This window comes from Oncorhynchus gorbuscha, unplaced genomic scaffold (genome assembly GCF_021184085.1).
Source record: "Oncorhynchus gorbuscha isolate QuinsamMale2020 ecotype Even-year unplaced genomic scaffold, OgorEven_v1.0 Un_scaffold_2341, whole genome shotgun sequence".
In the NCBI taxonomy this organism is placed as follows: Eukaryota; Metazoa; Chordata; class Actinopteri; order Salmoniformes; family Salmonidae; genus Oncorhynchus; species Oncorhynchus gorbuscha.
Window position 1 is genome coordinate 19,545 of NW_025746885.1, and position 20,296 is coordinate 39,840.

At 45.3% G+C, this 20,296-nt stretch overlaps 3 protein-coding genes across 6 annotated transcripts; all 3 read right to left on the reverse strand.

The window, feature by feature from the left end:
* Nucleotides 1-3,401: 3,401 nt before the first annotated feature.
* Nucleotides 3,402-5,105, reverse strand: LOC124025678 (zinc finger protein 567-like). The gene is made up of 2 exons (XM_046339020.1): nucleotides 4,411-5,105; nucleotides 3,402-4,152 (listed from the first exon to the last, which is right to left on the reverse strand). Exons 1-2 carry the CDS (start codon nucleotides 5,084-5,086, stop codon nucleotides 3,692-3,694), a joined length of 1,137 nt encoding a protein of 378 aa, XP_046194976.1. The 5' UTR covers nucleotides 5,087-5,105; the 3' UTR covers nucleotides 3,402-3,691.
* A 6,364-nt stretch (nucleotides 5,106-11,469) lies between these two features.
* LOC124025675 (zinc finger protein 2-like) lies at nucleotides 11,470-16,301 on the reverse strand. Of its 4 annotated transcripts, XM_046339016.1 has the most exons (5): nucleotides 15,968-16,301; nucleotides 14,881-15,115; nucleotides 13,183-14,118; nucleotides 12,217-12,994; nucleotides 11,470-12,138 (listed from the first exon to the last, which is right to left on the reverse strand). In XM_046339016.1, exons 1-5 carry the CDS (start codon nucleotides 15,974-15,976, stop codon nucleotides 12,042-12,044), a joined length of 2,055 nt encoding a protein of 684 aa, XP_046194972.1. In that variant the 5' UTR covers nucleotides 15,977-16,301; the 3' UTR covers nucleotides 11,470-12,041. The 4 variants fall into 4 exon arrangements, with proteins under 4 accessions (XP_046194972.1, XP_046194973.1, XP_046194971.1 ...); XM_046339017.1 differs by having other exon boundaries at nucleotides 11,471-12,994; nucleotides 14,983-15,115; nucleotides 15,968-16,298; XM_046339015.1 differs by having other exon boundaries at nucleotides 11,471-12,994; nucleotides 15,968-16,297.
* A 293-nt stretch (nucleotides 16,302-16,594) lies between these two features.
* LOC124025677 (zinc finger protein 782-like) lies at nucleotides 16,595-19,694 on the reverse strand. Its single transcript, XM_046339019.1, has 3 exons — nucleotides 19,665-19,694; nucleotides 18,340-19,425; nucleotides 16,595-18,106 (listed from the first exon to the last, which is right to left on the reverse strand). Exons 2-3 carry the CDS (start codon nucleotides 18,773-18,775, stop codon nucleotides 17,286-17,288), a joined length of 1,257 nt encoding a protein of 418 aa, XP_046194975.1. The 5' UTR covers nucleotides 18,776-19,425; nucleotides 19,665-19,694; the 3' UTR covers nucleotides 16,595-17,285.
* Between the last annotated feature and the right edge of the window lie 602 nt (nucleotides 19,695-20,296).

The window sequence follows — 20,296 nt, forward strand, 5'->3', positions numbered from 1 at the left end:
AATCCTTTCAGGATGTAAACTGACAATCTAATTCAATAATTGAAAGAAAAAGCATTATTTTCAATGTCTTCTCAATAAATTGAAAAATAAAAGATATATATATTTTTTACGTTTTTCCATTATCCATTCAAATCGCATCCTGAATTGACTGCCTTCAATTCAAATTGACCCTAAACCTGACTTACAGTCTAGCGGTCATGGTTTCCCTCACAGGTTCTTACACCCAGAATAACATGTAGAATCTCACCTAATCTAATTGAATAGGATCTCTGTGAGTTACACCCAGAATAACATGCAGAATCTCACCTAAACTAATTGAATAGGATCTCTGTGAGTTATACCCAGAATAACATGCAGAATCTCACCTAAACTAATTGAATAGGATCTCTGTGAGTTATACCCAGAATAACATGCAGAATCTCACCTAAACTAATTGAATAGGATCTCTGTGAGTTACACCCAGAATAACATGCAGAATCTCACCTAAACTAATTGAATAGGATCTATGTGAGTTACACCCAGAATAACATGCAGAATCTCACCTAAACTAATTGAATAGGATCTCTGTGAGTTACACCCAGAATAACATGCAGAATCTCACCTAAACTAATTGAATAGGATCTCTGAGTTACACCCAGAATAACATGCAGAATTTCACCTAAACTAATTGAATAGGATCTCTGTGAGTTACACCCAGAATAACATGCAGAATCTCACCTAAACTAATTGAATAGGATCTCTGTGAGTTACACCCAGAATAACATGCAGAATCTCACCTAAACTAATTGAATAGGATCTCTGTGAGTTACACCCAGAATAACATGCAGAATCTCACCTAAACTAATTGAATAGGATCTCTGTGAGTTACACCCAGAATAACATGCAGAATTTCACCTAAACTAATTGAATAGGATCTCTGAGTTACACCCAGAATAACATGCAGAATCTCACCTAAACTAATTGAATAGGATCTCTGTGAGTTACACCCAGAATAACATGCAGAATCTCACCTAAACTAATTGAATAGGATCTCTGTGAGTTACACCCAGAATAACATGCAGAATTTCACCTAAACTAATTGAATAGGATCTCTGTGAGTTACACCCAGAATAACATGCAGAATTTCACCTAAAGTAATTGAATAGGATCTCTGAGTTACACCCAGAATAACATGCAGAATCTCACCTAAACTAATTGAATAGGATCTCTGAGTTACACCCAGAATAACATGCAGAATTTCACCTAAACTAATTGAATAGGATCTCTGTGAGTTACACCCAGAATAACATGCAGAATCTCACCTAAACTAATTGAATAGGATCTCTGTGAGTTACACCCAGAATAACATGCAGAATCTCACCTAAACTAATTGAATAGGATCTCTGTGAGTTACACCCAGAATAACACGCAGAATCTCACCTAAACTAATTGAATAGGATCTCTGTGAGTTACACCCAGAATAACATGCAGAATTTCACCTAAACTAATTGAATAGGATCTCTGAGTTACACCCAGAATAACATGCAGAATCTCACCTAAACTAATTGAATAGGATCTCTGTGAGTTACACCCAGAATAACATGCAGAATCTCACCTAAACTAATTGAATAGGATCTCTGTGAGTTACACCCAGAATAACATGCAGAATTTCACCTAAACTAATTGAATAGGATCTCTGTGAGTTACACCCAGAATAACATGCAGAATTTCACCTAAAGTAATTGAATAGGATCTCTGAGTTACACCCAGAATAACATGCAGAATTTCACCTAAACTAATTGAATAGGATCTCTGTGAGTTACACCCAGAATAACATGCAGAATTTCACCTAAACTAATTGAATAGGATCTCTGTGAGTTACACCCAGAATAACATGCAGAAACTCACCTAAACTAATTGAATAGGATCTCTGTGAGTTACACCCAGAATAACATGCAGAATTTCACCTAAAGTAATTGAATAGGATCTCTGTGAGTTACACCCAGAATAACATGCAGAATCTCACCTAAACTAATTGAATAGGATCTCTGTGAGTTTCACCCAGAATAACATGCAGAATCTCACCTAAACTAATTGAATAGGATCTCTGTGAGTTACACCCAGAATAACATGCAGAATCTCACCTAAACTAATTGAATAGGATCTCTGTGAGTTACACCCAGAATAACATGCAGAATCTCACCTAAACTAATTGAATAGGATCTCTGTGGGTTACACCCAGAATAACATGCAGAATCTCACCTAAACTAATTGAATAGGATCTCTGTGAGTTTCACCCAGAATAACATGCAGAATCTCACCTAAACTAATTGAATAGGATCTCTGTGAGTTACACCCAGAATAACATGCAGAATCTCACCTAAACTAATTGAATAGGATCTCTGTGAGTTACACCCAGAATAACATGCAGAATCTCACCTAAACTAATTGAATAGGATCTCTGTGAGTTACACCCAGAATAACATGCAGAATCTCACCTAAACTAATTGAATAGGATCTCTGTGAGTTACACCCAGAATAACATGCAGAATCTCACCTAAACTAATTGAATAGGATCTCTGTGAGTTACACCCAGAATAACATGCAGAATCTCACCTAATGTGAAGAAGTTATCTGCATTGTATGTGTGTTAGCTCGCTAGCCAGGCAGTTTTACAGGAATGATTACATCAATTGTTTAAATTAACTAGATAACTTGTAAATGCAAAAAGTACTAATATTGTATGATATAATTGCAGTCACAGCTTTCCAATAAAAAAATGGAGACATTTATGGTCCGTTTGCATATATTTTAGAGACAATTTATACAGAACATTTGTATAAAACCTGTATAACAGGTATTTACAATTATATAACCAATATTTTTAGGTTGAATGTAATTTATGATACATCACATGCCTTTTATTTTCCTGCATCAGTAAAAGCAGGAAATGCATCGCCTACTGCCGTTCACACCAATTAGACTGGTTTTGTATTTCTCCCTGACCAAGATGGCTGCCATTTTTGGCTCCACTATGGAACTTTTGAGGGTTTATGGCGTAGCCCCTCTTGTAATTGAATAGGATATCTATGGCTCCAACTAGTTAGCTACCTAGCTGACGTTAGCTAACCTCATGCATTGTGAATGAACACGAAAGTATCTCGAGAAGGACGCTGTGCCAGCGTTAATCCACCGTTGCTGGCTTTGCTACGAAGAACACAAATGTTGTTCTTTCCTTGTTGCGTTCAGCTCAAAGAAAGGCTACGCTAGCTAGTTGCAAGCTAACGTTAGTCAGTGAAGTGAGAACGTAAACAACCGCTTATCCAACGTTAGCTTAGCTAGCTACATGACTACTTCCTTGTGTCCTTCAGGTCCTCTCCTGCCTGGACATTTACTAACCACCATCTGAAAGACAACAGGAATCATAACCAGAATGCTACTTTATTAATCATGACATGGTTATTCTCAGTGAGGAACGTTTCACAAGTCACGGTTGATTTCTTAGCACCATCACAGCATTGATGAAAAATTGACCTCCCCCAAAAAAGGGACACTTTTCCACCACATTTGTGTTGATCATAATATGTTGATTGATGAGATGAGTGAGAGTTAGCATGATTATCTAACTGATCAGAGATGGCGACAACACAGACACAGCTTCGGCGAGAAGAAGAACTCCTACCTACTAAAGAGACAAAGTCGCGGTTAATTGTCATAGTACTTGGCAGTCCTGCATCTCTGTATCACTCTCCATCTTAGGCACTTTCTTGGACATTTGAGCCCTGGTTAAGTGCTTTGGCCTGCCTAGCTGGCGGGTCGGTCCGATGGGCTTGGCGTCGTGTGTCCGCTGGTGCTGCCGGAGCCCTTGTTTACGAACAAAACTCTTGCCGCATTCGATGCACTCGTGGGGTTTCTCTCCTGTGTGTGTTCTGAGGTGGATTTTGAGGTCAAATTCTCTGGGGTAAGTCTTGCCACACACAGGGCAGACGAGGCGCTTTTCTCCCGAGTGAGATCTCATGTGTTTGTGTAGTTCCGGGAGGTTAGAGTGTTCCTCGCCGCACACGAGGCAGCCGTGAGATGTGACGTCCGCGTGGTTCTCCTGGTGTTGTTCAGCTTCTCCCGATGTACAGGGACTCCCCTCACCAGTGGACCAGGAGCTGGAGGGATAATCTCCTGTGGGAAAGAAACAGTGTGTTTCAGATACCCCTTTTCCTAGTTGTTTTAATGTCATTTAATGCCATTTCATATTCTGTTCACTCTGTAGCCCACACACTATTTGTAGCTTGCAAACCAGGGTCCTACCACCTCCATTAAAGTTTACATGCAACGTGCTAAATGTGAAGCTGTTAGGAGTGTAGGCCGTCGTCATCAATCATGATTAATCAATAATAATAATAATAATAAATCAATGACAGCATAACGTTTTCTCACCAGTGTGCACTTTCTGATGCGTTTTTAAATTTCCTTTCTGCGTGAAACTCATCCCACACACAGAGCACTGGTAAGGCCTCTCTCCTGTGTGTGTTCTCATGTGTCTGTCCAGGTAATATGTTTGAGGGAACTCCTTCCCACAGTCTGGGCATCTGTGAGTCGCCTTAGCTCTCGTCTGTCGGTGTTCAAGTGCTCTTGATACAGAGGAACTCAACTCCCCTTCGGAACAGTGAAGCCGCTGATGAATCTTCAGATAGCCTTTCTGAGTGAAACTCTTTCCACAGACTGAGCAAGGATGTTTCTCTCCGGCGTGCGACTTCTCGTGTGTTGTCAAATTTCCTTTTTGAGTAAAACTCTTCTCACACAGAGAGCAAGAGAAAGGCTTCTCTCCTGTGTGGGATCGCTGGTGTACTTTCAGTAATGCTTTATGAGTAAAGGTCTTTTTACACACACAGCAGGTGTAAGGCTTGTCTCCAGTGTTTGTCTTCAAGTGAACCTCCATATCATTCTTGGAAGAGAACTCTTGTCCACAACAGCAGCCAATCTTGTCATCCGGGTCAGTTTTAATCTGTTCAGAATGTTTCTTCTGGTGGTGGCATCTCAAACTACATTGATGAGTGAAGCCCTTCCCACACTCAGAGCAGGTATAAGGCTTCTCTCCTGTGTGGGTTCTCATGTGTATTTGTAGCGCCGATAATGTCCAGTGTTTCCCACACTGGGCAGAGGGTCAGGTATAATCTGGTGTTGCTCAGGTTCTCCTGATGTGGGTTCTCCCCGGCTGTGTATTTGTGAGACTGCAGACTCAGATAATGTCTGGCAGTGTTTCCCTGAGTCAATCTGGGCATCGGTGGGTCTTTTTCTGTCTCAGTTCTCCGTTTCATCTGGTGTTGCTCAGGTTCTCCTGATGTAGAGGGTCTCTCCCGGCTGCAGAGTGAAGACAGGACATATATAGTTAGTGAGACTGAGTCAGACTCAGGTTCTCCTGATGTAGAGGGTCTCTCCCCGGCTGCAGAGTGAAGACAGGACATATATAGTCAGTGAGACTGAGTCAGACTCAGGTTCTCCTGATGTAGAGGGTCTCTCCCGGCTGCAGAGTGAAGACAGGACATATATAGTTAGTGAGACTGAGTCAGACTCAGGTTCTCCTGATGTAGAGGGTCTCTCCCCGGCTGCAGAGTGAAGACAGGACATATATAGTCAGTGAGACTGAGTCAGACTCAGGTTCTCCTGATGTAGTTAGTGAAGACTATATAGTCAGTGAGACTGAGGTCTCTCCCCGGCTGCAGAGTGAAGACAGGACATATATAGTTAGTGAGACTGAGTCAGACTCAGGTTCTCCTGATGTCTCTCCCCGGCTGCAGAGGGTCTCTCCCAGGTTCTCATGGCTGCAGAGTGAAGACAGGACATATATAGTCAGTGAGACTGAGTCAGACTCAGGTTCTCCTGATGTAGAGGGTCTCTCCCCAGCTTCAAGAGTGATGGCTGGGACTCTGTCCTGTGGGGATGAGACAGGACAGATATAGTCAGTGAAAATGAGTCAGACTCAGGTTCTCCTGATGTTGAGGGCATCTCCTCGCCTGCAGAGTGATGGCTGGGACTGAGTCTAAGTTTATTGTACATACCTACTGTGTTTCTCCATTGTTTTACACCTCCCGTGCTACTCCCATTCTCATATTTATGGCAACACACAAGACTGAGTCCCAAATCATGCCACCCTATTCCCTATATAGTGCACCACTTTTGATTAGAGCCCGATGGACCATAGAGAGCAGTGTAGTAGATAGGGATTAGTATTCCCTTTGGGACCCATCCCAAGTTAGCAGCATGGCTCCATCTACTCACCTGTATTATCTAGTTCCCAGTCTTCTCCTTCTTCTTTGACTACGATATTAAATGTTGGTGTTTCACTGTTGATGTCCAGACTCACAGTAACCCTCTCCCGACCCTGCGGTTTGTCTTTCTGATCACCATGGTTACTGTCCTCCTGGTCACCGTGGTTACTGTCCTCCTGGTCACCGTGGTTACTGTCCTCCTGGTCGCCATGGTTCCTGTCAGGACCCGGGGACACCGTGGGTTGGGGTTCAGTGGAGCAGGATGGAGACGGGCTGGACGGGTCTTCAGAGTCCTACATGATGAAGAGTGACAGCGCAGTTTTCACAACAAGCTACATTATGAAAGATGGACTCAGCAAATATGACGCCATCCTTAACAGCAAGGCAATGTCTCTGCTTATTATAGCAATGACCATTTCTCAGTAAAGAAACCGTTCAAACTAAATGTACTTGTTTTAAAAACGATCAATCAATGCAAACCAAATTACAGCAGCTAATTTATTGTAATTTTCATTCACCTAGCTAGCTAGCGCTGGCCAGTTAGCTGACGATAGATACCTACTAGAAAACAAAGTAGCATTATCAAGCAACAGATTCGTAGCTAGCTAGTACTGCTGTTACTAGCATGCGTTGAGCAACTTGACTTGCAAGCAAGCCGCACCATTTGGTATAGCAACAAACCAGCAGTTTGCAGAGCAGAAAAGTGGCTAGCACATGTTCAGATTAGTACCTCTTCCATTGTAAATCAATCCCTGAGCTCGCTAGCTAACTGATAAATTAAGATATAAATCTAGTTTAGTTTTAATTTATGATGACTGCCACTGCTGTTGGTCGTAACCTCGCGTCTCGTTGGATGTAGGCTGGGAAATACCAACACCTGAGAATATTTAATCTAAAGTTACTGTATTATTTTTTTTCAAATGGCTATGCTAACGTTACAATGTTGTACATTTAAATAAACGGGTAAATAAACTGTCAAACTCTCGTTGGCTTCCTACTTCCGGTTTAGCGCCGACATGCGGTCTGGAAGTTAAAGGCAATAGATTTAAGATTTCTTGCAGCGGTGCAACGTACTTAATTAAGTGTAAATACTTTGAAGTATTACATAAGTAGTTTTTGGGGGGTATCTGTACTTTACATATTTTACCACATTTTACTCCAAATCATGGACTTTTTACTCCATACATTTCCCTAACACCCAAAAGTACTCATTACATTTTGAATGCTTAGCAGGACAGGAAAATGGTTGGGGACACGCATGTATCAAGATAACATCCCTGGTCATTCCTGCCTCTGGTCTGGCAGACTCACTAAACACAAATATGTTGTAAAATATGTCTGAGTGTTGGGAGTGAAACTCTTGAGGAAATGAGGGATACAAATGATGTTATGATGTAGGATGCTTGTTCCTGGCATGGTTTTGGGAAACGCTGCCTTAGAGCACCTGTCAAACTCATTCCGCGGAGAGCTGAGTGTCTGCAGGTTTTCGCTCCACCCTTGTACTTGATTGATGAATAAAGGTCCCTCATTAGTAAGGATCTCTGTCTTAATTGAAAGGGAAAAAATAAATACCTGCAAACACTTGTCCCTCCTTACAGCCATTTTGAGTGATCATCTTAAATCAGGGCTCTCCAACCCTGTTCCTGGGGAGCTACCGTCCTGTAGGTTGAAACCAGGGCTCTCCAACCCTGTTCCTGGGGAGCTACCATCCTGTAGGTTTAAACCAGGCCTCTCCAACACTGTTCTGTCCTGTAGGTTTAAACCAGGGGTCTCTAACCCTGTTCCTGGGGAGCTACCATCCTGTAGGTTTAAACCAGGCCTCTCCAACACTGTTCTGTCCTGTAGGTTTAAACCAGGCCTCTCCAACACTGTTCTGTCCTGTAGGTTTAAACCAGGCCTCTCCAACACTGTTCTGTCCTGTAGGTTTAAACCAGGCCTCTCCAACACTGTTCCGTCCTGTAGGTTTAAACCAGGCCTCTCCAACACTGTTCCGTCCTGTAGGTTTAAACCAGGCCTCTCCAACACTGTTCCGTCCTGTAGGTTTAAACCAGGCCTCTCCAACACTGTTCCGTCCTGTAGGTTTAAACCAGGCCTCTCCAACACTGTTCCGTCCTGTAGGTTTAAACCAGACCTCTCCAACACTGTTCCGTCCTGTAGGTTTAAACCAGACCTCTCCAACACTGTTCCGTCCTGTAGGTTTAAACCAGGGGTCTCTAACCCTGTTCCTGGGGAGCTTACCATCCTGTAGGTTTAAACCAGACCTCTCCAACACTGTTCCGTCCTGTAGGTTTAAACCAGGGGTCTCTAACCCTGTTCCTGGGGAGCTACCATCCTGTAGGTTTAAACCAGACCTCTCCAACACTGTTCCGTCCTGTCCTGTAGGTTTAAACCAGACCTCTCCAACACTGTTCCGTCCTGTAGGTTTAAACCAGACCTCTCCAACACTGTTATGTCCTGTAGGTTTAAACCAGGGCTCTCTAACCCTGTTCCTGGGGAGCTACCATCCTGTAGGTTTAAACCAGACCTCTCCAACACTGTTCCGGGAGCTCCTCCTGTAGGTTTAAACCAGACCTCTCCAACACTGTTCCGTCCTGTAGGTTTAAACCAGACCTCTCCAACACTGTTATGTCCTGTAGGTTTAAACCAGGGCTCTCTAACCCTGTTCCTGGGGAGCTACCATCCTGTAGGTTTAAACCAGACCTCTCCAACACTGTTCCGTCCTGTCCTGTAGGTTTAAACCAGGCTCTCCAACACTGTTGCTGGGGAGCTCCTGTAGGTTTAAACCAGGCCTCTCCAACACTGTTCTGGGGAGCTACCATCCTGTAGGTTTAAACCAGGCCTCTCCAACACTGTTACCATCCTGTAGGTTCAAACCAGGCCTCTCCAACACTGTTCTGTCCTGTAGGTTTAAACCAGACCTCTCCAACCCTGTTCCTGGGGAGCTCCCTGTAGGTTTTTGGCCTCTCAACACTGTTCTGTCCTGTAGGTTTAAACCAGATCTCCAACACTGTGGTTGATCCTGCTGATTTAAACCAGGCCTCTCCAACACTGTTGATGAGCTGAGGTTTAAACCAGGCCTAACTGTTCCGTCCTGTAGGTTTAAACAGGCCTGAACACTGAATCTGGTTAGTTACAACTGGGGTTGGAGCCTCTCCAAAATTCTATAGGAGGGTTGCTCTCCAGGAACACTGTTGGAGAGCCCTGGCTGAAACCTATAGGAGGGTTGATTCTAGGAACAGCTGGTTGAGAGCCCTGATTCTAATAATTAGCTGGTTGATGAGCTGATTCTAATAATTAGCTGGTTGATGAGCTGAATCTGGTTAGTTACAACTAGGGTTGGAGCGAAAATCTATAGGAGGGTTGCTCTCCAGGAACAAGGTTGGAGAGCCCTGGCTGAAACCTATAGGAGGGTTGCTCTCCAGGAACAGGGTTGGAGAGCCCTGGCTGAAACCTATAGGAGGGTTGCTCTCCAGGAACAAGGTTGGAGAGCCCTGGCTGAAACCTATAGGAGGGTTGCTCTCCAGGAACAAGGTTGGAGAGCCCTGGCTGAAACCTATAGGAGGGTTGCTCTCCAGGAACAGGGTTGGAGAGCCCTGGCTGAAACCTATAGGAGGGTTGCTCTCCAGGAACAGGGTTGGAGAGCCCTGGCTGAAACCTATAGGAGGGTTGCTCTCCAGGAACAGGGTTGGAGAGCCCTGGCTGAAACCTATAGGAGGGTTGCTCTCCAGGAACAGGGTTGGAGAGCCCTGGCTGAAACCTATAGGAGGGTTGCTCTCCAGGAACAGGGTTGGAGAGCCCTGGCTGAAACCTATAGGAGGGTTGCTCTCCAGGAACAGGGTTGGAGAGCCCTGGCTGAAACCTGTGGTGAATCATTTAAATGCTGATGGCAGGAGGGAATTGAGCTCATCCACAGAACAGGGTTGGTCACTGAAGGGTTTGATGAGCATGAAAACCATGTAATAATTTAAATATGATTTAGCAGTGACTTCTTCCAAGAATTACAGTCATGAGCTCATCCTACAGAGCAGGATGGGTCACTGAAGGGTTTGAACTGAGCATGAAAACCACGTGTAAACTATATGCCAGGACCGTCTCAGTCACCAGATCTCAACTCAGTTGAACTATGGGAGATTCTGCAGCAAGGCCAGAGCCAGTGTTTTCCACCACCACCACCACCATCAACAAAACAAAATGTGATGTCATTTCTCGTGGAAGAATGGTGTCACATCCCTCCAATAGAGTTCCAGACACGTGTAGAATTTATGCCAGTGTGCATTGAAGAGGTTCTAACTGCTCGTGGTGACCCAGCGTCCTATAAAGAAGACGCCTTATATTGGTGTTTCCTTTATTCTGGTAGTTACCTGTAGCTATCTGACCGCTTCTGAATTTAAACGTTTTATAGACAGACCCCTTTCTGTTTGAAAACTTTGCAGCAGAGGGCGACGTGCACAAGTTGGTGGAAGAACAAGAGGGAGTTCTTATAGAACAAGAGGGAGTTCTTATAGAACAAGAGGGAGTTCTTATAGAACGAGAGTGAGTTCTTATTGAACGAGAGTGAGTTCTTATAGAACGAGAGGGAGTTCTTATTGAACGAGAGTGAGTTCTTATAGAACGAGAGGGAGTTCTTATAGAACAAGAGGGAGTTCTTATAGAACAAGAGTGAGTTCTTATTGAACGAGAGTGAGTTCTTATAGAACGAGAGGGAGTTCTTATAGAACAAGAGTGAGTTCTTATAGAACGAGAGTGAGTTCTTATAGAACAAGAGGGAGTTCTTATAGAACGAGAGGGAGTTCTTATAGAACGAGAGGGAGTTCTTATAGAACGCCAGCAAAAAAAAGCATCTATTTACATGTTGCTTATGAGTGCATTTCACACTACTTTTGTATTATACTTGGATTTTAAGGCTAGTATGAATGTCCTGATTAATTTAGTGTTTGTGTCATCATCACAAATCAATTGCATTATACTTAGAAACACTTCAACTTAAACCAGTAAAATGTCTCTTTTGGCTAGCTTTTGCGACAGGTTATAATCAATGAGCGTTAGCATTCTAGCTAACAACTGCTACATCCAAAAATAGTTATTTTTCTAAGATCACAACCAAATATAATCTTAGCGACTGTAAAATAAATAATCAAAACATCATTGTAAGCCTATCAGAACACCAAAAAGTTTATTTTGTTTAGAAGTAATAAATACGTAAATCTAGGCTGAGGGCAGATCGCAATGGCTTCCTTACTGCCACCCTAAAGAATCGCGCATCTGTGACGTCGGTGTATCGTGCCCTGGATAAGGGGTAATAAAGGAGAGACGTTTTTCCCCCAATGTTCATTTATTGGACCATGGCGTTATATGAAATGCAAGTCATTTCTTAGTATCATGATAGCTTCAATAAGTAAAATAAGATATATAAAATAAACAAGAAATAAAATGCACAGGATTACATAGTATGATTGATTATCTTACACAACACAGTGGACTGTATTGTACTGATCACAACAACACGACACAAATACATGCGTGCATACAGACGCGCGCACACACACCAGAAAGAATAACGATTCTGTAGTCATAAGATGCAGTGTGAGTGTCCAAAATAGCACCCTATTGCCTATATAGTGCACTGCATTTCAGCAGAGCCCTTAAAGGTTCCCATATGGGCCTTGGTCAAAAGTAGTGCACTATATAGGAAATAGGGTGCTATTTGGGATGATGATATGGACCCAGCCCCGTGTTTAAAGGTGCCAGAACTGCCAGTGTCCTCTCTCCATCTGCGGTAAGGGCACGAGTCTCTCATATTTACATTGATGTAGGCATGTTTTGCTTAGCTCTTCCTACTCTGGGTGATTGGTTGGACCTTCCACTACTAGATCCCACCCTGGGTGATTGGTTGGACCTTCCACTACTAGATCCCACCCTGGGTGATTGGTTGGACCTTCCACTACTAGATCCCACCCTGGGTGGTTGGTTGGACCTTCCACTACTAGAGCCCACCCTGGGTGGTCTGCCTAAATGGCGGGTCGGTCCCATGGGCTTGGGAGCATGTGACCGCCGGTGTTGTTGGAGATTGTTTTTCCGGACGTAGGCCTTCCCGCAGTCATAACACTGGTACGGTCGCTCTCCTGTGTGCGTTCTGAGGTGGACTCGGAGGTCGTATTCCCGGGTGTAAGTCTTGCCACACTCAGGGCAGAGATAGTGTTTTTCTCCCCTGTGGGACATGGTGGGTTTCTGTGGTGCCGAGATGTGGTGGGATGTTCCCTCTCTCTGTGGTGCCGGGAGGTGGTGGCTTCCCTCCCTCTGTGCTGCTGGGAGGTGGTGGTGGCTTCCCTCCCTCTGCGCTGCCGGATGGTTGTGGGTTTGTGGTGCCGGATGGTTGTGGGTTTGTGGTGCCGGATGGTTGTGGGTTTGTGGTGTTGGATGGTTGTGGGTTTGTGGTGCTGGTAGGTTGTGGGTTTGTGGTGCCGGTAGGTTGTGGGTTTGTGGTGCCGGTAGGTTGTGGGTTTGTGGTGCCGGATGGTTGTGGGTTTGTGGTGCCGGATGGTTGTGAGTTTGTGGTGCCGGTAGGTTGTGGGTTTGTGGTGTCGGTAGGTTGTGGGTTTGTGGTGCAGGAAAGTTGTGGGTTCCCTCCTCGCCAATCTGATTCTGGAATTGTTGTGGTTTCCCAACATTATGTCTGTTGTCCAGAGGCTGTTTCGCTGCTTCTGAAGAAGTCATCCTCATGTCCATGTCAGGCAGCAAACTGGGATCCCTGCCTGCATGACAGACAAAACGGACAGAGAGAAAGGAGAGACAGACACAATGCAGCAATGTTATTGTTAAGGTGTGGATGAGTATACTAAGTCATGGTTTACATGTTGTTTTAAACATGGTTTGGATCACTGACAGTTAGTAGTAGCTAGTAGTCCATCAGGATGTATTAACGGTAAAGGAGAACACTCACCTGTGTGCACTTTAAAATGCGTTTTGAGATTCCCTTTCTGGTTGAACCTCATCCCACACACAGAGCACTGGTAAGGCCTCTCTCCTGTGTGTGTTCTCATGTGTCTCTCCAGTTTGTTTGCTTGTGTGAACTCCTTCCCACAGTCCGGACACTTGTGAAACCTCTTCGGTCGCCGTCGTTCTTCTCCCCCAGAACAGTTGAATCGCTCGTGGGTCATCAGGAGTCCTTTACTGATGAAGCCCTTGCCACACTCCGAGCAGAGGAAAGGCATCTCTCCTGTGTGTGTTCGCTCGTGGACTTTTAACGTATACTTACTAGAGCAGGTCCGTCCGCACACGGAGCACAGGGGCTTCTCCTCTGTGTGCGTTCGCTCGTGGGCTTTCCAAGCCGGTTTGTGATAGTAACCCTTGCCACAGAAAGAGCAAGAGTAAGGCATCTCTCCTGTGTGGGATCGCTGGTGTTCTTTTAATGATTCTTTATTGAACCTCTTGCCACACACACAGCAGGTGTAAGGCTTGGCTCCCGTGTCCGTCTTCAAGTGAACCTCCAGTACACACTTTGAGGAGAACTCTTGTCCACAGCAGCAGGTCATCTTCTCATTCGGGTCTGTTTTAATCTGTTCAGAATTCCTCTTTTGATGGTATCTCAAACTACATTGATGAGCGAAGCCCTTGCCACACTCAGAGCAGGTATAAGGCTTCTCTCCTGTGTGTGTTCGCTGGTGTGTTTTCAAAGCTTGTCTAATAATGAACGTTTTCTTACACACAAAGCAAGCGTAAGGCTTCTCTCCTGTGTGGGTTCTCATGTGTATTTGTAGCGCCGATAATGTCTGGCAGTGTTTCCCACAATCTGGGCATCGGTGGGTCTTTTTCTGCCTCGTTCTGCGTTTCATCTGGTGTTGCTCAGGTTCTCCTGATGTAGAGGGTCTCTCCCCGGCTGCAGAGTGAAGACAGGACATATATAGTTAGTGAGACTGTCAGACTCAGTGTGCATATGCAGACCTACCGGGTTTCTCCCTTATTTTACAACGTCTCCTGTGCTTCTCCTGTTGCAGGATCGATGGCAAAGCAATCCAAGACAGCTCCCCAAATGGCACCCTATAAAGTGCACTCCTTTTGACCATAGCCATAGGGTTCTGGTCAAGAGTAGTGGACGAGATAGGGAATAGGGCCCTGGTCAACTGTAGTGGACTAGATAGGGAATAGGGTGCCATTCTGGTCAACAGTAGTGGACGAGATAGGGAATAGGGTGCCATTCTGGTCAAACAGCGTGGACCAGATAGGGAATAGGGCCCTGGTCAACTGTAGTGTACTAGATAGGGATTAGGGTGCCATTCTGGTCAACAGTAGTGGACTAGATAGGGAATAGGGTGCCATTCTGGTCAACAGTAGTGGACTAGATAGGGAATAGGGTGCCATTCTGGTCAACAGTAGTGGACTAGATAGGGAATAGGGCCCTGGTCAACTGTAGTGGACTAGATAGGGAATAGGGTGCCATTCTGGTCAACAGTAGTGGGCGAGATAGGGAATAGGGTGCCATTCTGGTCAACAGTAGTGGACTAGATAGGGAATAGGGCCCTGGTCAACTGTAGTGTACTAGATAGGGAATAGGGCCCTGGTCAACTGTAGTGTAGTAGATAGGGATTAGTATTCCCTTTGGGACTCATCCCAAGTTAGCAGCATGGCTCCAGCTACTCACCTGTATTATCTAGTTCCCAGTCTTCTTCTTCTTCTTTGACTACGATATTAAATGTTGGTGTTTCACTGTTGATGTCCAGACTCACAGTAAACCTCTCCTGACCTTGCGGTGTGTCTTTCTGATCACCATGGTTACTGTCCTCCTGGTCGCCATGGTTCCTGTCAGGACCCGGGGACACCGTGGGTTGGGGTTCAGTGGAGCAGGATGGAGACGGGCTGGACGGGTCTTCAACGTCCTATATGATGAAGAGTGACAGCGCAGTTTTCACAGCACACTAGTTACATTATTAATATGTAGATTTAGCAATATGACACCATCCTAAATAGCAAGGCATTTTTTTTGCTTGCTATGGAAAAAAAATACAACTTCTCTCTGAAATAAACCTTTCCAGCTGAGTAGAACTGGTTGAGGAACTATCAGTGGAAAGCTTCAAGTCGCTCTGCCTACACATCCCTGACCATCTGAAATGGTCCACACACACAGTGTGGTGAAGAAGGCACAACAGCGCCTCTTCAACCTCAGGAGGCTGAAGAAATTTGTCTTGGTCCCGAAGACCCTCACAAACTTTTACAGATGCACGATTGAGAGCGGCTGTATCACCACCTGGTACGGCAACTGCACCGCCCGCAACTGCACCGCCCGCAACAGGGTGGTGCGGTCTACCTAACGCATCATCAGGGGCACACTGCCTGCCCTCCAGGACACCTACAGCACCCGATGTCACAGGAAGGCCAAAAATATCATCGAGGACATCAACCACCTGAGCCACAACCTGTTCACCCCGCTATGTGTTTGTGACCAATAACATTTGATATCAATCAATGCAAACCAAAATACACCAGCTACTGTTGATTGTATCGTCATTTATCTAGCTAGTTAGTTAACTAGCTACGTTACCTTACTAGAAAACATTATATCAGCGAGCTACAACGTAGTCATCTAGTAACGTTACTGATGTTGCTTCCGTTCACTGTAGTCTATAAAATACTCAGCAACTTGATTTACTAACCAGCCACAACATTTGGTATAGCAACCGCGGAGCAGATTGCAGAAAAGAGATGTGGCGAGCACACATTCAGATTCTCACCTCGTCCATAGCATAGGGATTTAATCCCTGAGATAACTAGAAAACTAGTTGAGTTTAAAATGTATAATGATGACTTGCAATGTTGTTGGTCGTAACCTCGAGTCTCGTTGGATGGAGGCTGAGTAATACCAACGCCTGAGGCTATTTAATCCAAAAGCTGCGGTCTTCCTTTTCCATTACATATTTTTTTTCTGCAAAAAGTGTTTTTGTGAACGATAAGATGCTATAAGTGAAGTTCGGTAAACTGTCGGAACTCAGTTTGGCTTCCTACTTCTGGTATGAAGTTGTCTTGTGTTTGTGCTGTAGCGCCCCCATGCGGTCGGGAGAACAAAGACAATACGAAGAGTACAAGTCTCTTTCAACGTAGCTGCCTGACCGTTTCTGAAGTTAAATGTTTTTATAGATAAAGGTAATAAAGAGAGAAATACGTTTCCCCTCCTCCTCCTCCCAATGTTAATGTATTGGCCCATGTCATTATGACATGCAAGTCACTGTGGATTTCTTAGTTTCATGACCTCTTCGATCAGCAACATAATATATATATATAAAAAACACAAGGACTAAAATGCAAACACTTCATTTTTGTTGATTTAAAATATGCACAGGACGACAACTACAGTTGGAATGATTATCTTACACAATACAGCAGACTTTATTGTACTGATCACAGATGAGGAAGCAACACACACACACACTACACACACACACACACACACACACACACACACACACACACACACACACACACACACACACACACACACACACACACACACACACACACACACACACACACACACACACACACACACACACGGGTTGAAGTGTAAAGACAACAGATGCCATCTCTGCTTATACTGTCAATGAAATCAAAATGTAATGTTATAAGGCATATAGAAAAAGGGCCGACCGTTTGATACTGTAGCATTATGACACGTACGTCTCTGTGGATTCTTATTGTTGCATCATCACAGCTTCAATAAGTCAAATAACATATTTAGATATATATTTTTTTTTTTAAACACTAGAATGGACGAAAATGCAATCGCTTAATTTTTTTGTTGATTTAAAAAATATGTATGTTACTATAACTACAGTTGGCAAGATTATCTCGCTCGGCGGTAACGATTATTATACTGACCATAAATGAGGAAGCAACAACACACACACACAAACGGAAGCAAAAATAACAGTTCTGTGTAGTCATGAGAGACATGCAATGTCCAAAATGGCACCCTATTCCATTTATAGTGCACTGAGCCCTGGTCAGAAGCAGTGCACTACATAGGGAATAGGATGCAGACCATAGCCGTGGAGTTTAAAGATGCCAGTACTGCCAGTGTTCTCTCTCCATGTCTGGTAACGGCATGGGTCTCTCCACCCGATGTAAAGGCATGGGTCTCTCCACTGTGTGGAAGGGCATGGGTCTCTCTCCACTAGAGAACGGAGGTGTGGCTTTATCAACCCTGGGCAACTGCTGCTTGGAGCTCCCCATCCTGGGTGATGATTGGTTCGGTCTCCTGCTACTGGAACCCATGCTGACGGGTCTGCCTAACTGACGGGTCGGTCCCATGGGCTTGGGAGCGTGTGACCGCCGGTGTTGACGGAGCCCTTGTTTCCGAACGAAGGTCTTTCCGCATTCATCGCACTGGTACGGTCGCTCTCCCGTGTGCGTTCTGAGGTGGACTCGGAGGTCGTATTCCCGGGTGTAAGTCTTGCCACATTCAGGGCAGAGATAGTGTTTTTCTCCCCTGAGGGACACGGTGGGTTTCTGTGGTGCCGAGATGTGGTGGGATGTTCCCTCTCTCTGTGGTGCCGGGAGGTGGTGGGTTTGTGGTGCCGGTAGGTTTTGGGTTCCCTCCCTCTGTGGTGCCGGGAGGTGGTGGGTTTGTGGTGCCAGTAGGTTTTGGGTTCCCTCTCTCTGTGGTGCCGGGAGGTGGTGGGTTTGTGGTGCCGGTAGGTTTTGGGTTCCCTCTCTCTGTGGTGCCGGGAGGTGGTGGGTTTGTGGTGCCGGTAGGTTTTGGGTTCCCTCCTCGTCATGCTGATGGAGGCAGCGTTGTGGCCTCCCAGCTTTACGTCTGTTGTCCCGAGGTTGTTCAGAGGGAGTCTCCATGTCAGCCACTAAACTGGGATCCACTCCTGTATAGACAGACACAGGGAAACTCAGTGGGCCCATATGGGCCCTGGTCAAAAGTAGTGCACTATAGATGAATAGGGTGTCGTTTGGAACTCGACCAATGCAACATGCAACAATGTTATTGTTAAGGTGTGAATGATATTATTGTTTTAAAAACAACATGGTTTGGATCACTGACAGTTAGTAGTAGCTAGTAGTCCATCAGGATGTATAAACGGTAAAGGAGAACACTCACCTGTGTGCACTTTAAAATGTGTTTTCAGATTCCCTTTCTGGTTGAACCTCATCCCACACACAGAGCACTGGTAAGGCCTCTCTCCTGTGTGTGTTCTCATGTGTCTCTCCAGTTTGTTTGCTTGTGTGAACTCCTTCCCACAGTCCGGACACTTGTGAAACCTCTTCGCTCGCCGTCGTTCTTCTCCCCCGGAACAGTTGAATCGCTGGTGGGTCGTCAGGTATGCTTTACTGAGGAAGCCCTTGCCACACTCAGAGCAGAGGAAAGGCTTCTCTCCCGTGTGTGTTCGTTGGTGGACTTTTAACGTAGTCTTATTAGAGAAGGTCCGTCCGCACACGGAGCACAGGGGCTTCTCCTCTGTGTGCGTTCGCTCGTGGGCTTTCCAAGCTGGTTTTTGGTAGTAACCCTTGCCACAGAACGAGCAAGAGTAAGGCATCTCTCCTGTGTGGGATCGCTGGTGTTCTTTTAGCCGTTCTTTTTTACCGAACCCTTTGCCACACACACAGCAGGTGTAAGGCTTGGCTCCCGTGTCCGTCTTCAAGTGAACCTCCAGAACGCACTTTGAGGAGAACTCTTGTCCACAGCAGCAGGTCACCTTGTCGGCGGAGTCTTTCTTCTGGTGTAATCTCAAGCTACTTTGATAAGTGAAGCCCTTCCCACACTCAGAGCAGAGGTAAGGCTTCTCTCCGGTGTGGATTCTCTGGTGGACCTTCAGTGCTGATAACGATGGGCAGTGTCTCCCACACTCGGGGCAGGAGTGGGTCTTCCTGACTCCCCGTTTCCTCTTCTGTTGTTCAGGTTCTCCTGAAGCAGGACTCTGTCTTTTTATCTTCTCCGTCTCCTCTCCTGTGTGTGTTCTGTTCTGGTGTCTCCTTAGTGTGTACAAGGAGACAAACTTCCTCCCACACGCTAGGCAGCTGTGAGTCTGAGTTTTGCGTTTCGCTCGTCGTTGTACAGGTTCTTCCGATTCGGAATGTTCAGGATCTTCGGATTCGGAATGTTCTGGATCTTCGGATTCGGAATGTTCTGGATCTTCCGATGAAGAGGGACTATATTCACTGGCAGATGGTTGGTTGGGACTCTCACCTGTGGGACAGAGATGGGAGAGAATAAGGAACAGAGGCAAGTGAGTCCAGCTCATGTTGTTATTCTTCATTTGGTCCTGGGGAATAATGTCCTGTCCAGTGGGTGTAATTGTACATCCTGTCCCAAGGCTTAATTATCTACAGACTGTGCAGTCTTTCGTTCCATCCAGCACTAACACAAAGTGTTCTAAGTTAATGGACATTAAAGTACATCTCATCTTAACACATCTAATCACTTACCTGTAACACAACAATCCCAGTCGTCTTCCTCCTCCTCCCAGTCGTCTTCCTCCTCCTTGACAACAACTTTTTGTAGAACTATCCGCAGACTACCCAGTTTTGACCTCTGGTCGCCATGGTTGCTGTCGGGACCCGGTGATGACGTCGAGAGTTGGGGTTCTGAAGAACTGGGTGGGGACTGTCTGGAGGATGAGTCTTCTGAGTCCTACAGTACAAAATAGAGAGTGTGTCAGTGTAGTCTTAAAGTAATAAGGATCTGGGCCTATATATTAATAAAATGTCTCAGAGTATGGGTGCTGATCTACGATCAGGTCCCACCCCCCTTATGTACATAATTCATTCGGTATGATCCAAAAGGCTAAACTGATCCTAGATCGGGCCAAATAGCCTGCGATTCTAGGCTACTGAAGCTGAGCTAATCTGTATCTGTTTTCTGATCTACTTTAATAATTATCTGGCCAGTAACTGTGAGGTGTCCGTGACTGGGATTTAATACTCCCGTCACTCACTTTCTCCCTCCGTTCTGGTGGTATGTGTCTCTCTGGATCCGGGTCTGTCGAGCTCTCAGCGCCCTCCTCGTTCTCGGTTCTGCTTGGCTCGGTGTCGTCCAGTGTGTCCACATGCGCTGACTG

What these genes read in the sequence shown, in the direction of transcription:
- LOC124025678 (XM_046339020.1), bottom strand. Translation starts at nt 5,086, where the DNA reads ATGAGAACCCACACAGGAGAGAAGCCTTATACCTGCTCTGAGTGTGGG. An exon ending in GCATCAGAAAGTGCACACTG is followed by an intron (nt 4,153 to 4,410) that starts GTGAGAAAACGT and finishes TCTTTCCCACAG; the next exon opens with GAGATTATCCCTCCAGCTCC.
- LOC124025675 (XM_046339015.1), bottom strand. An exon ending in CTGGGAACTAGATAATACAG is followed by an intron (nt 14,119 to 14,880) that starts GTGAGTAGCTGG and finishes TTCACTCTGCAG; the next exon opens with CCGGGGAGAGACCCTCTACA. An exon ending in GCATTTTAAAGTGCACACAG is followed by an intron (nt 12,995 to 13,182) that starts GTGAGTGTTCTC and finishes TCTGTCATGCAG; the next exon opens with GCAGGGATCCCAGTTTGCTG.
- LOC124025677 (XM_046339019.1), bottom strand. Translation starts at nt 18,775, where the DNA reads ATGCCTTACTCTTGCTCGTTCTGTGGCAAGGGTTACTACCAAAAACCA. An exon ending in ACATTTTAAAGTGCACACAG is followed by an intron (nt 18,107 to 18,339) that starts GTGAGTGTTCTC and finishes CTGTCTATACAG; the next exon opens with GAGTGGATCCCAGTTTAGTG.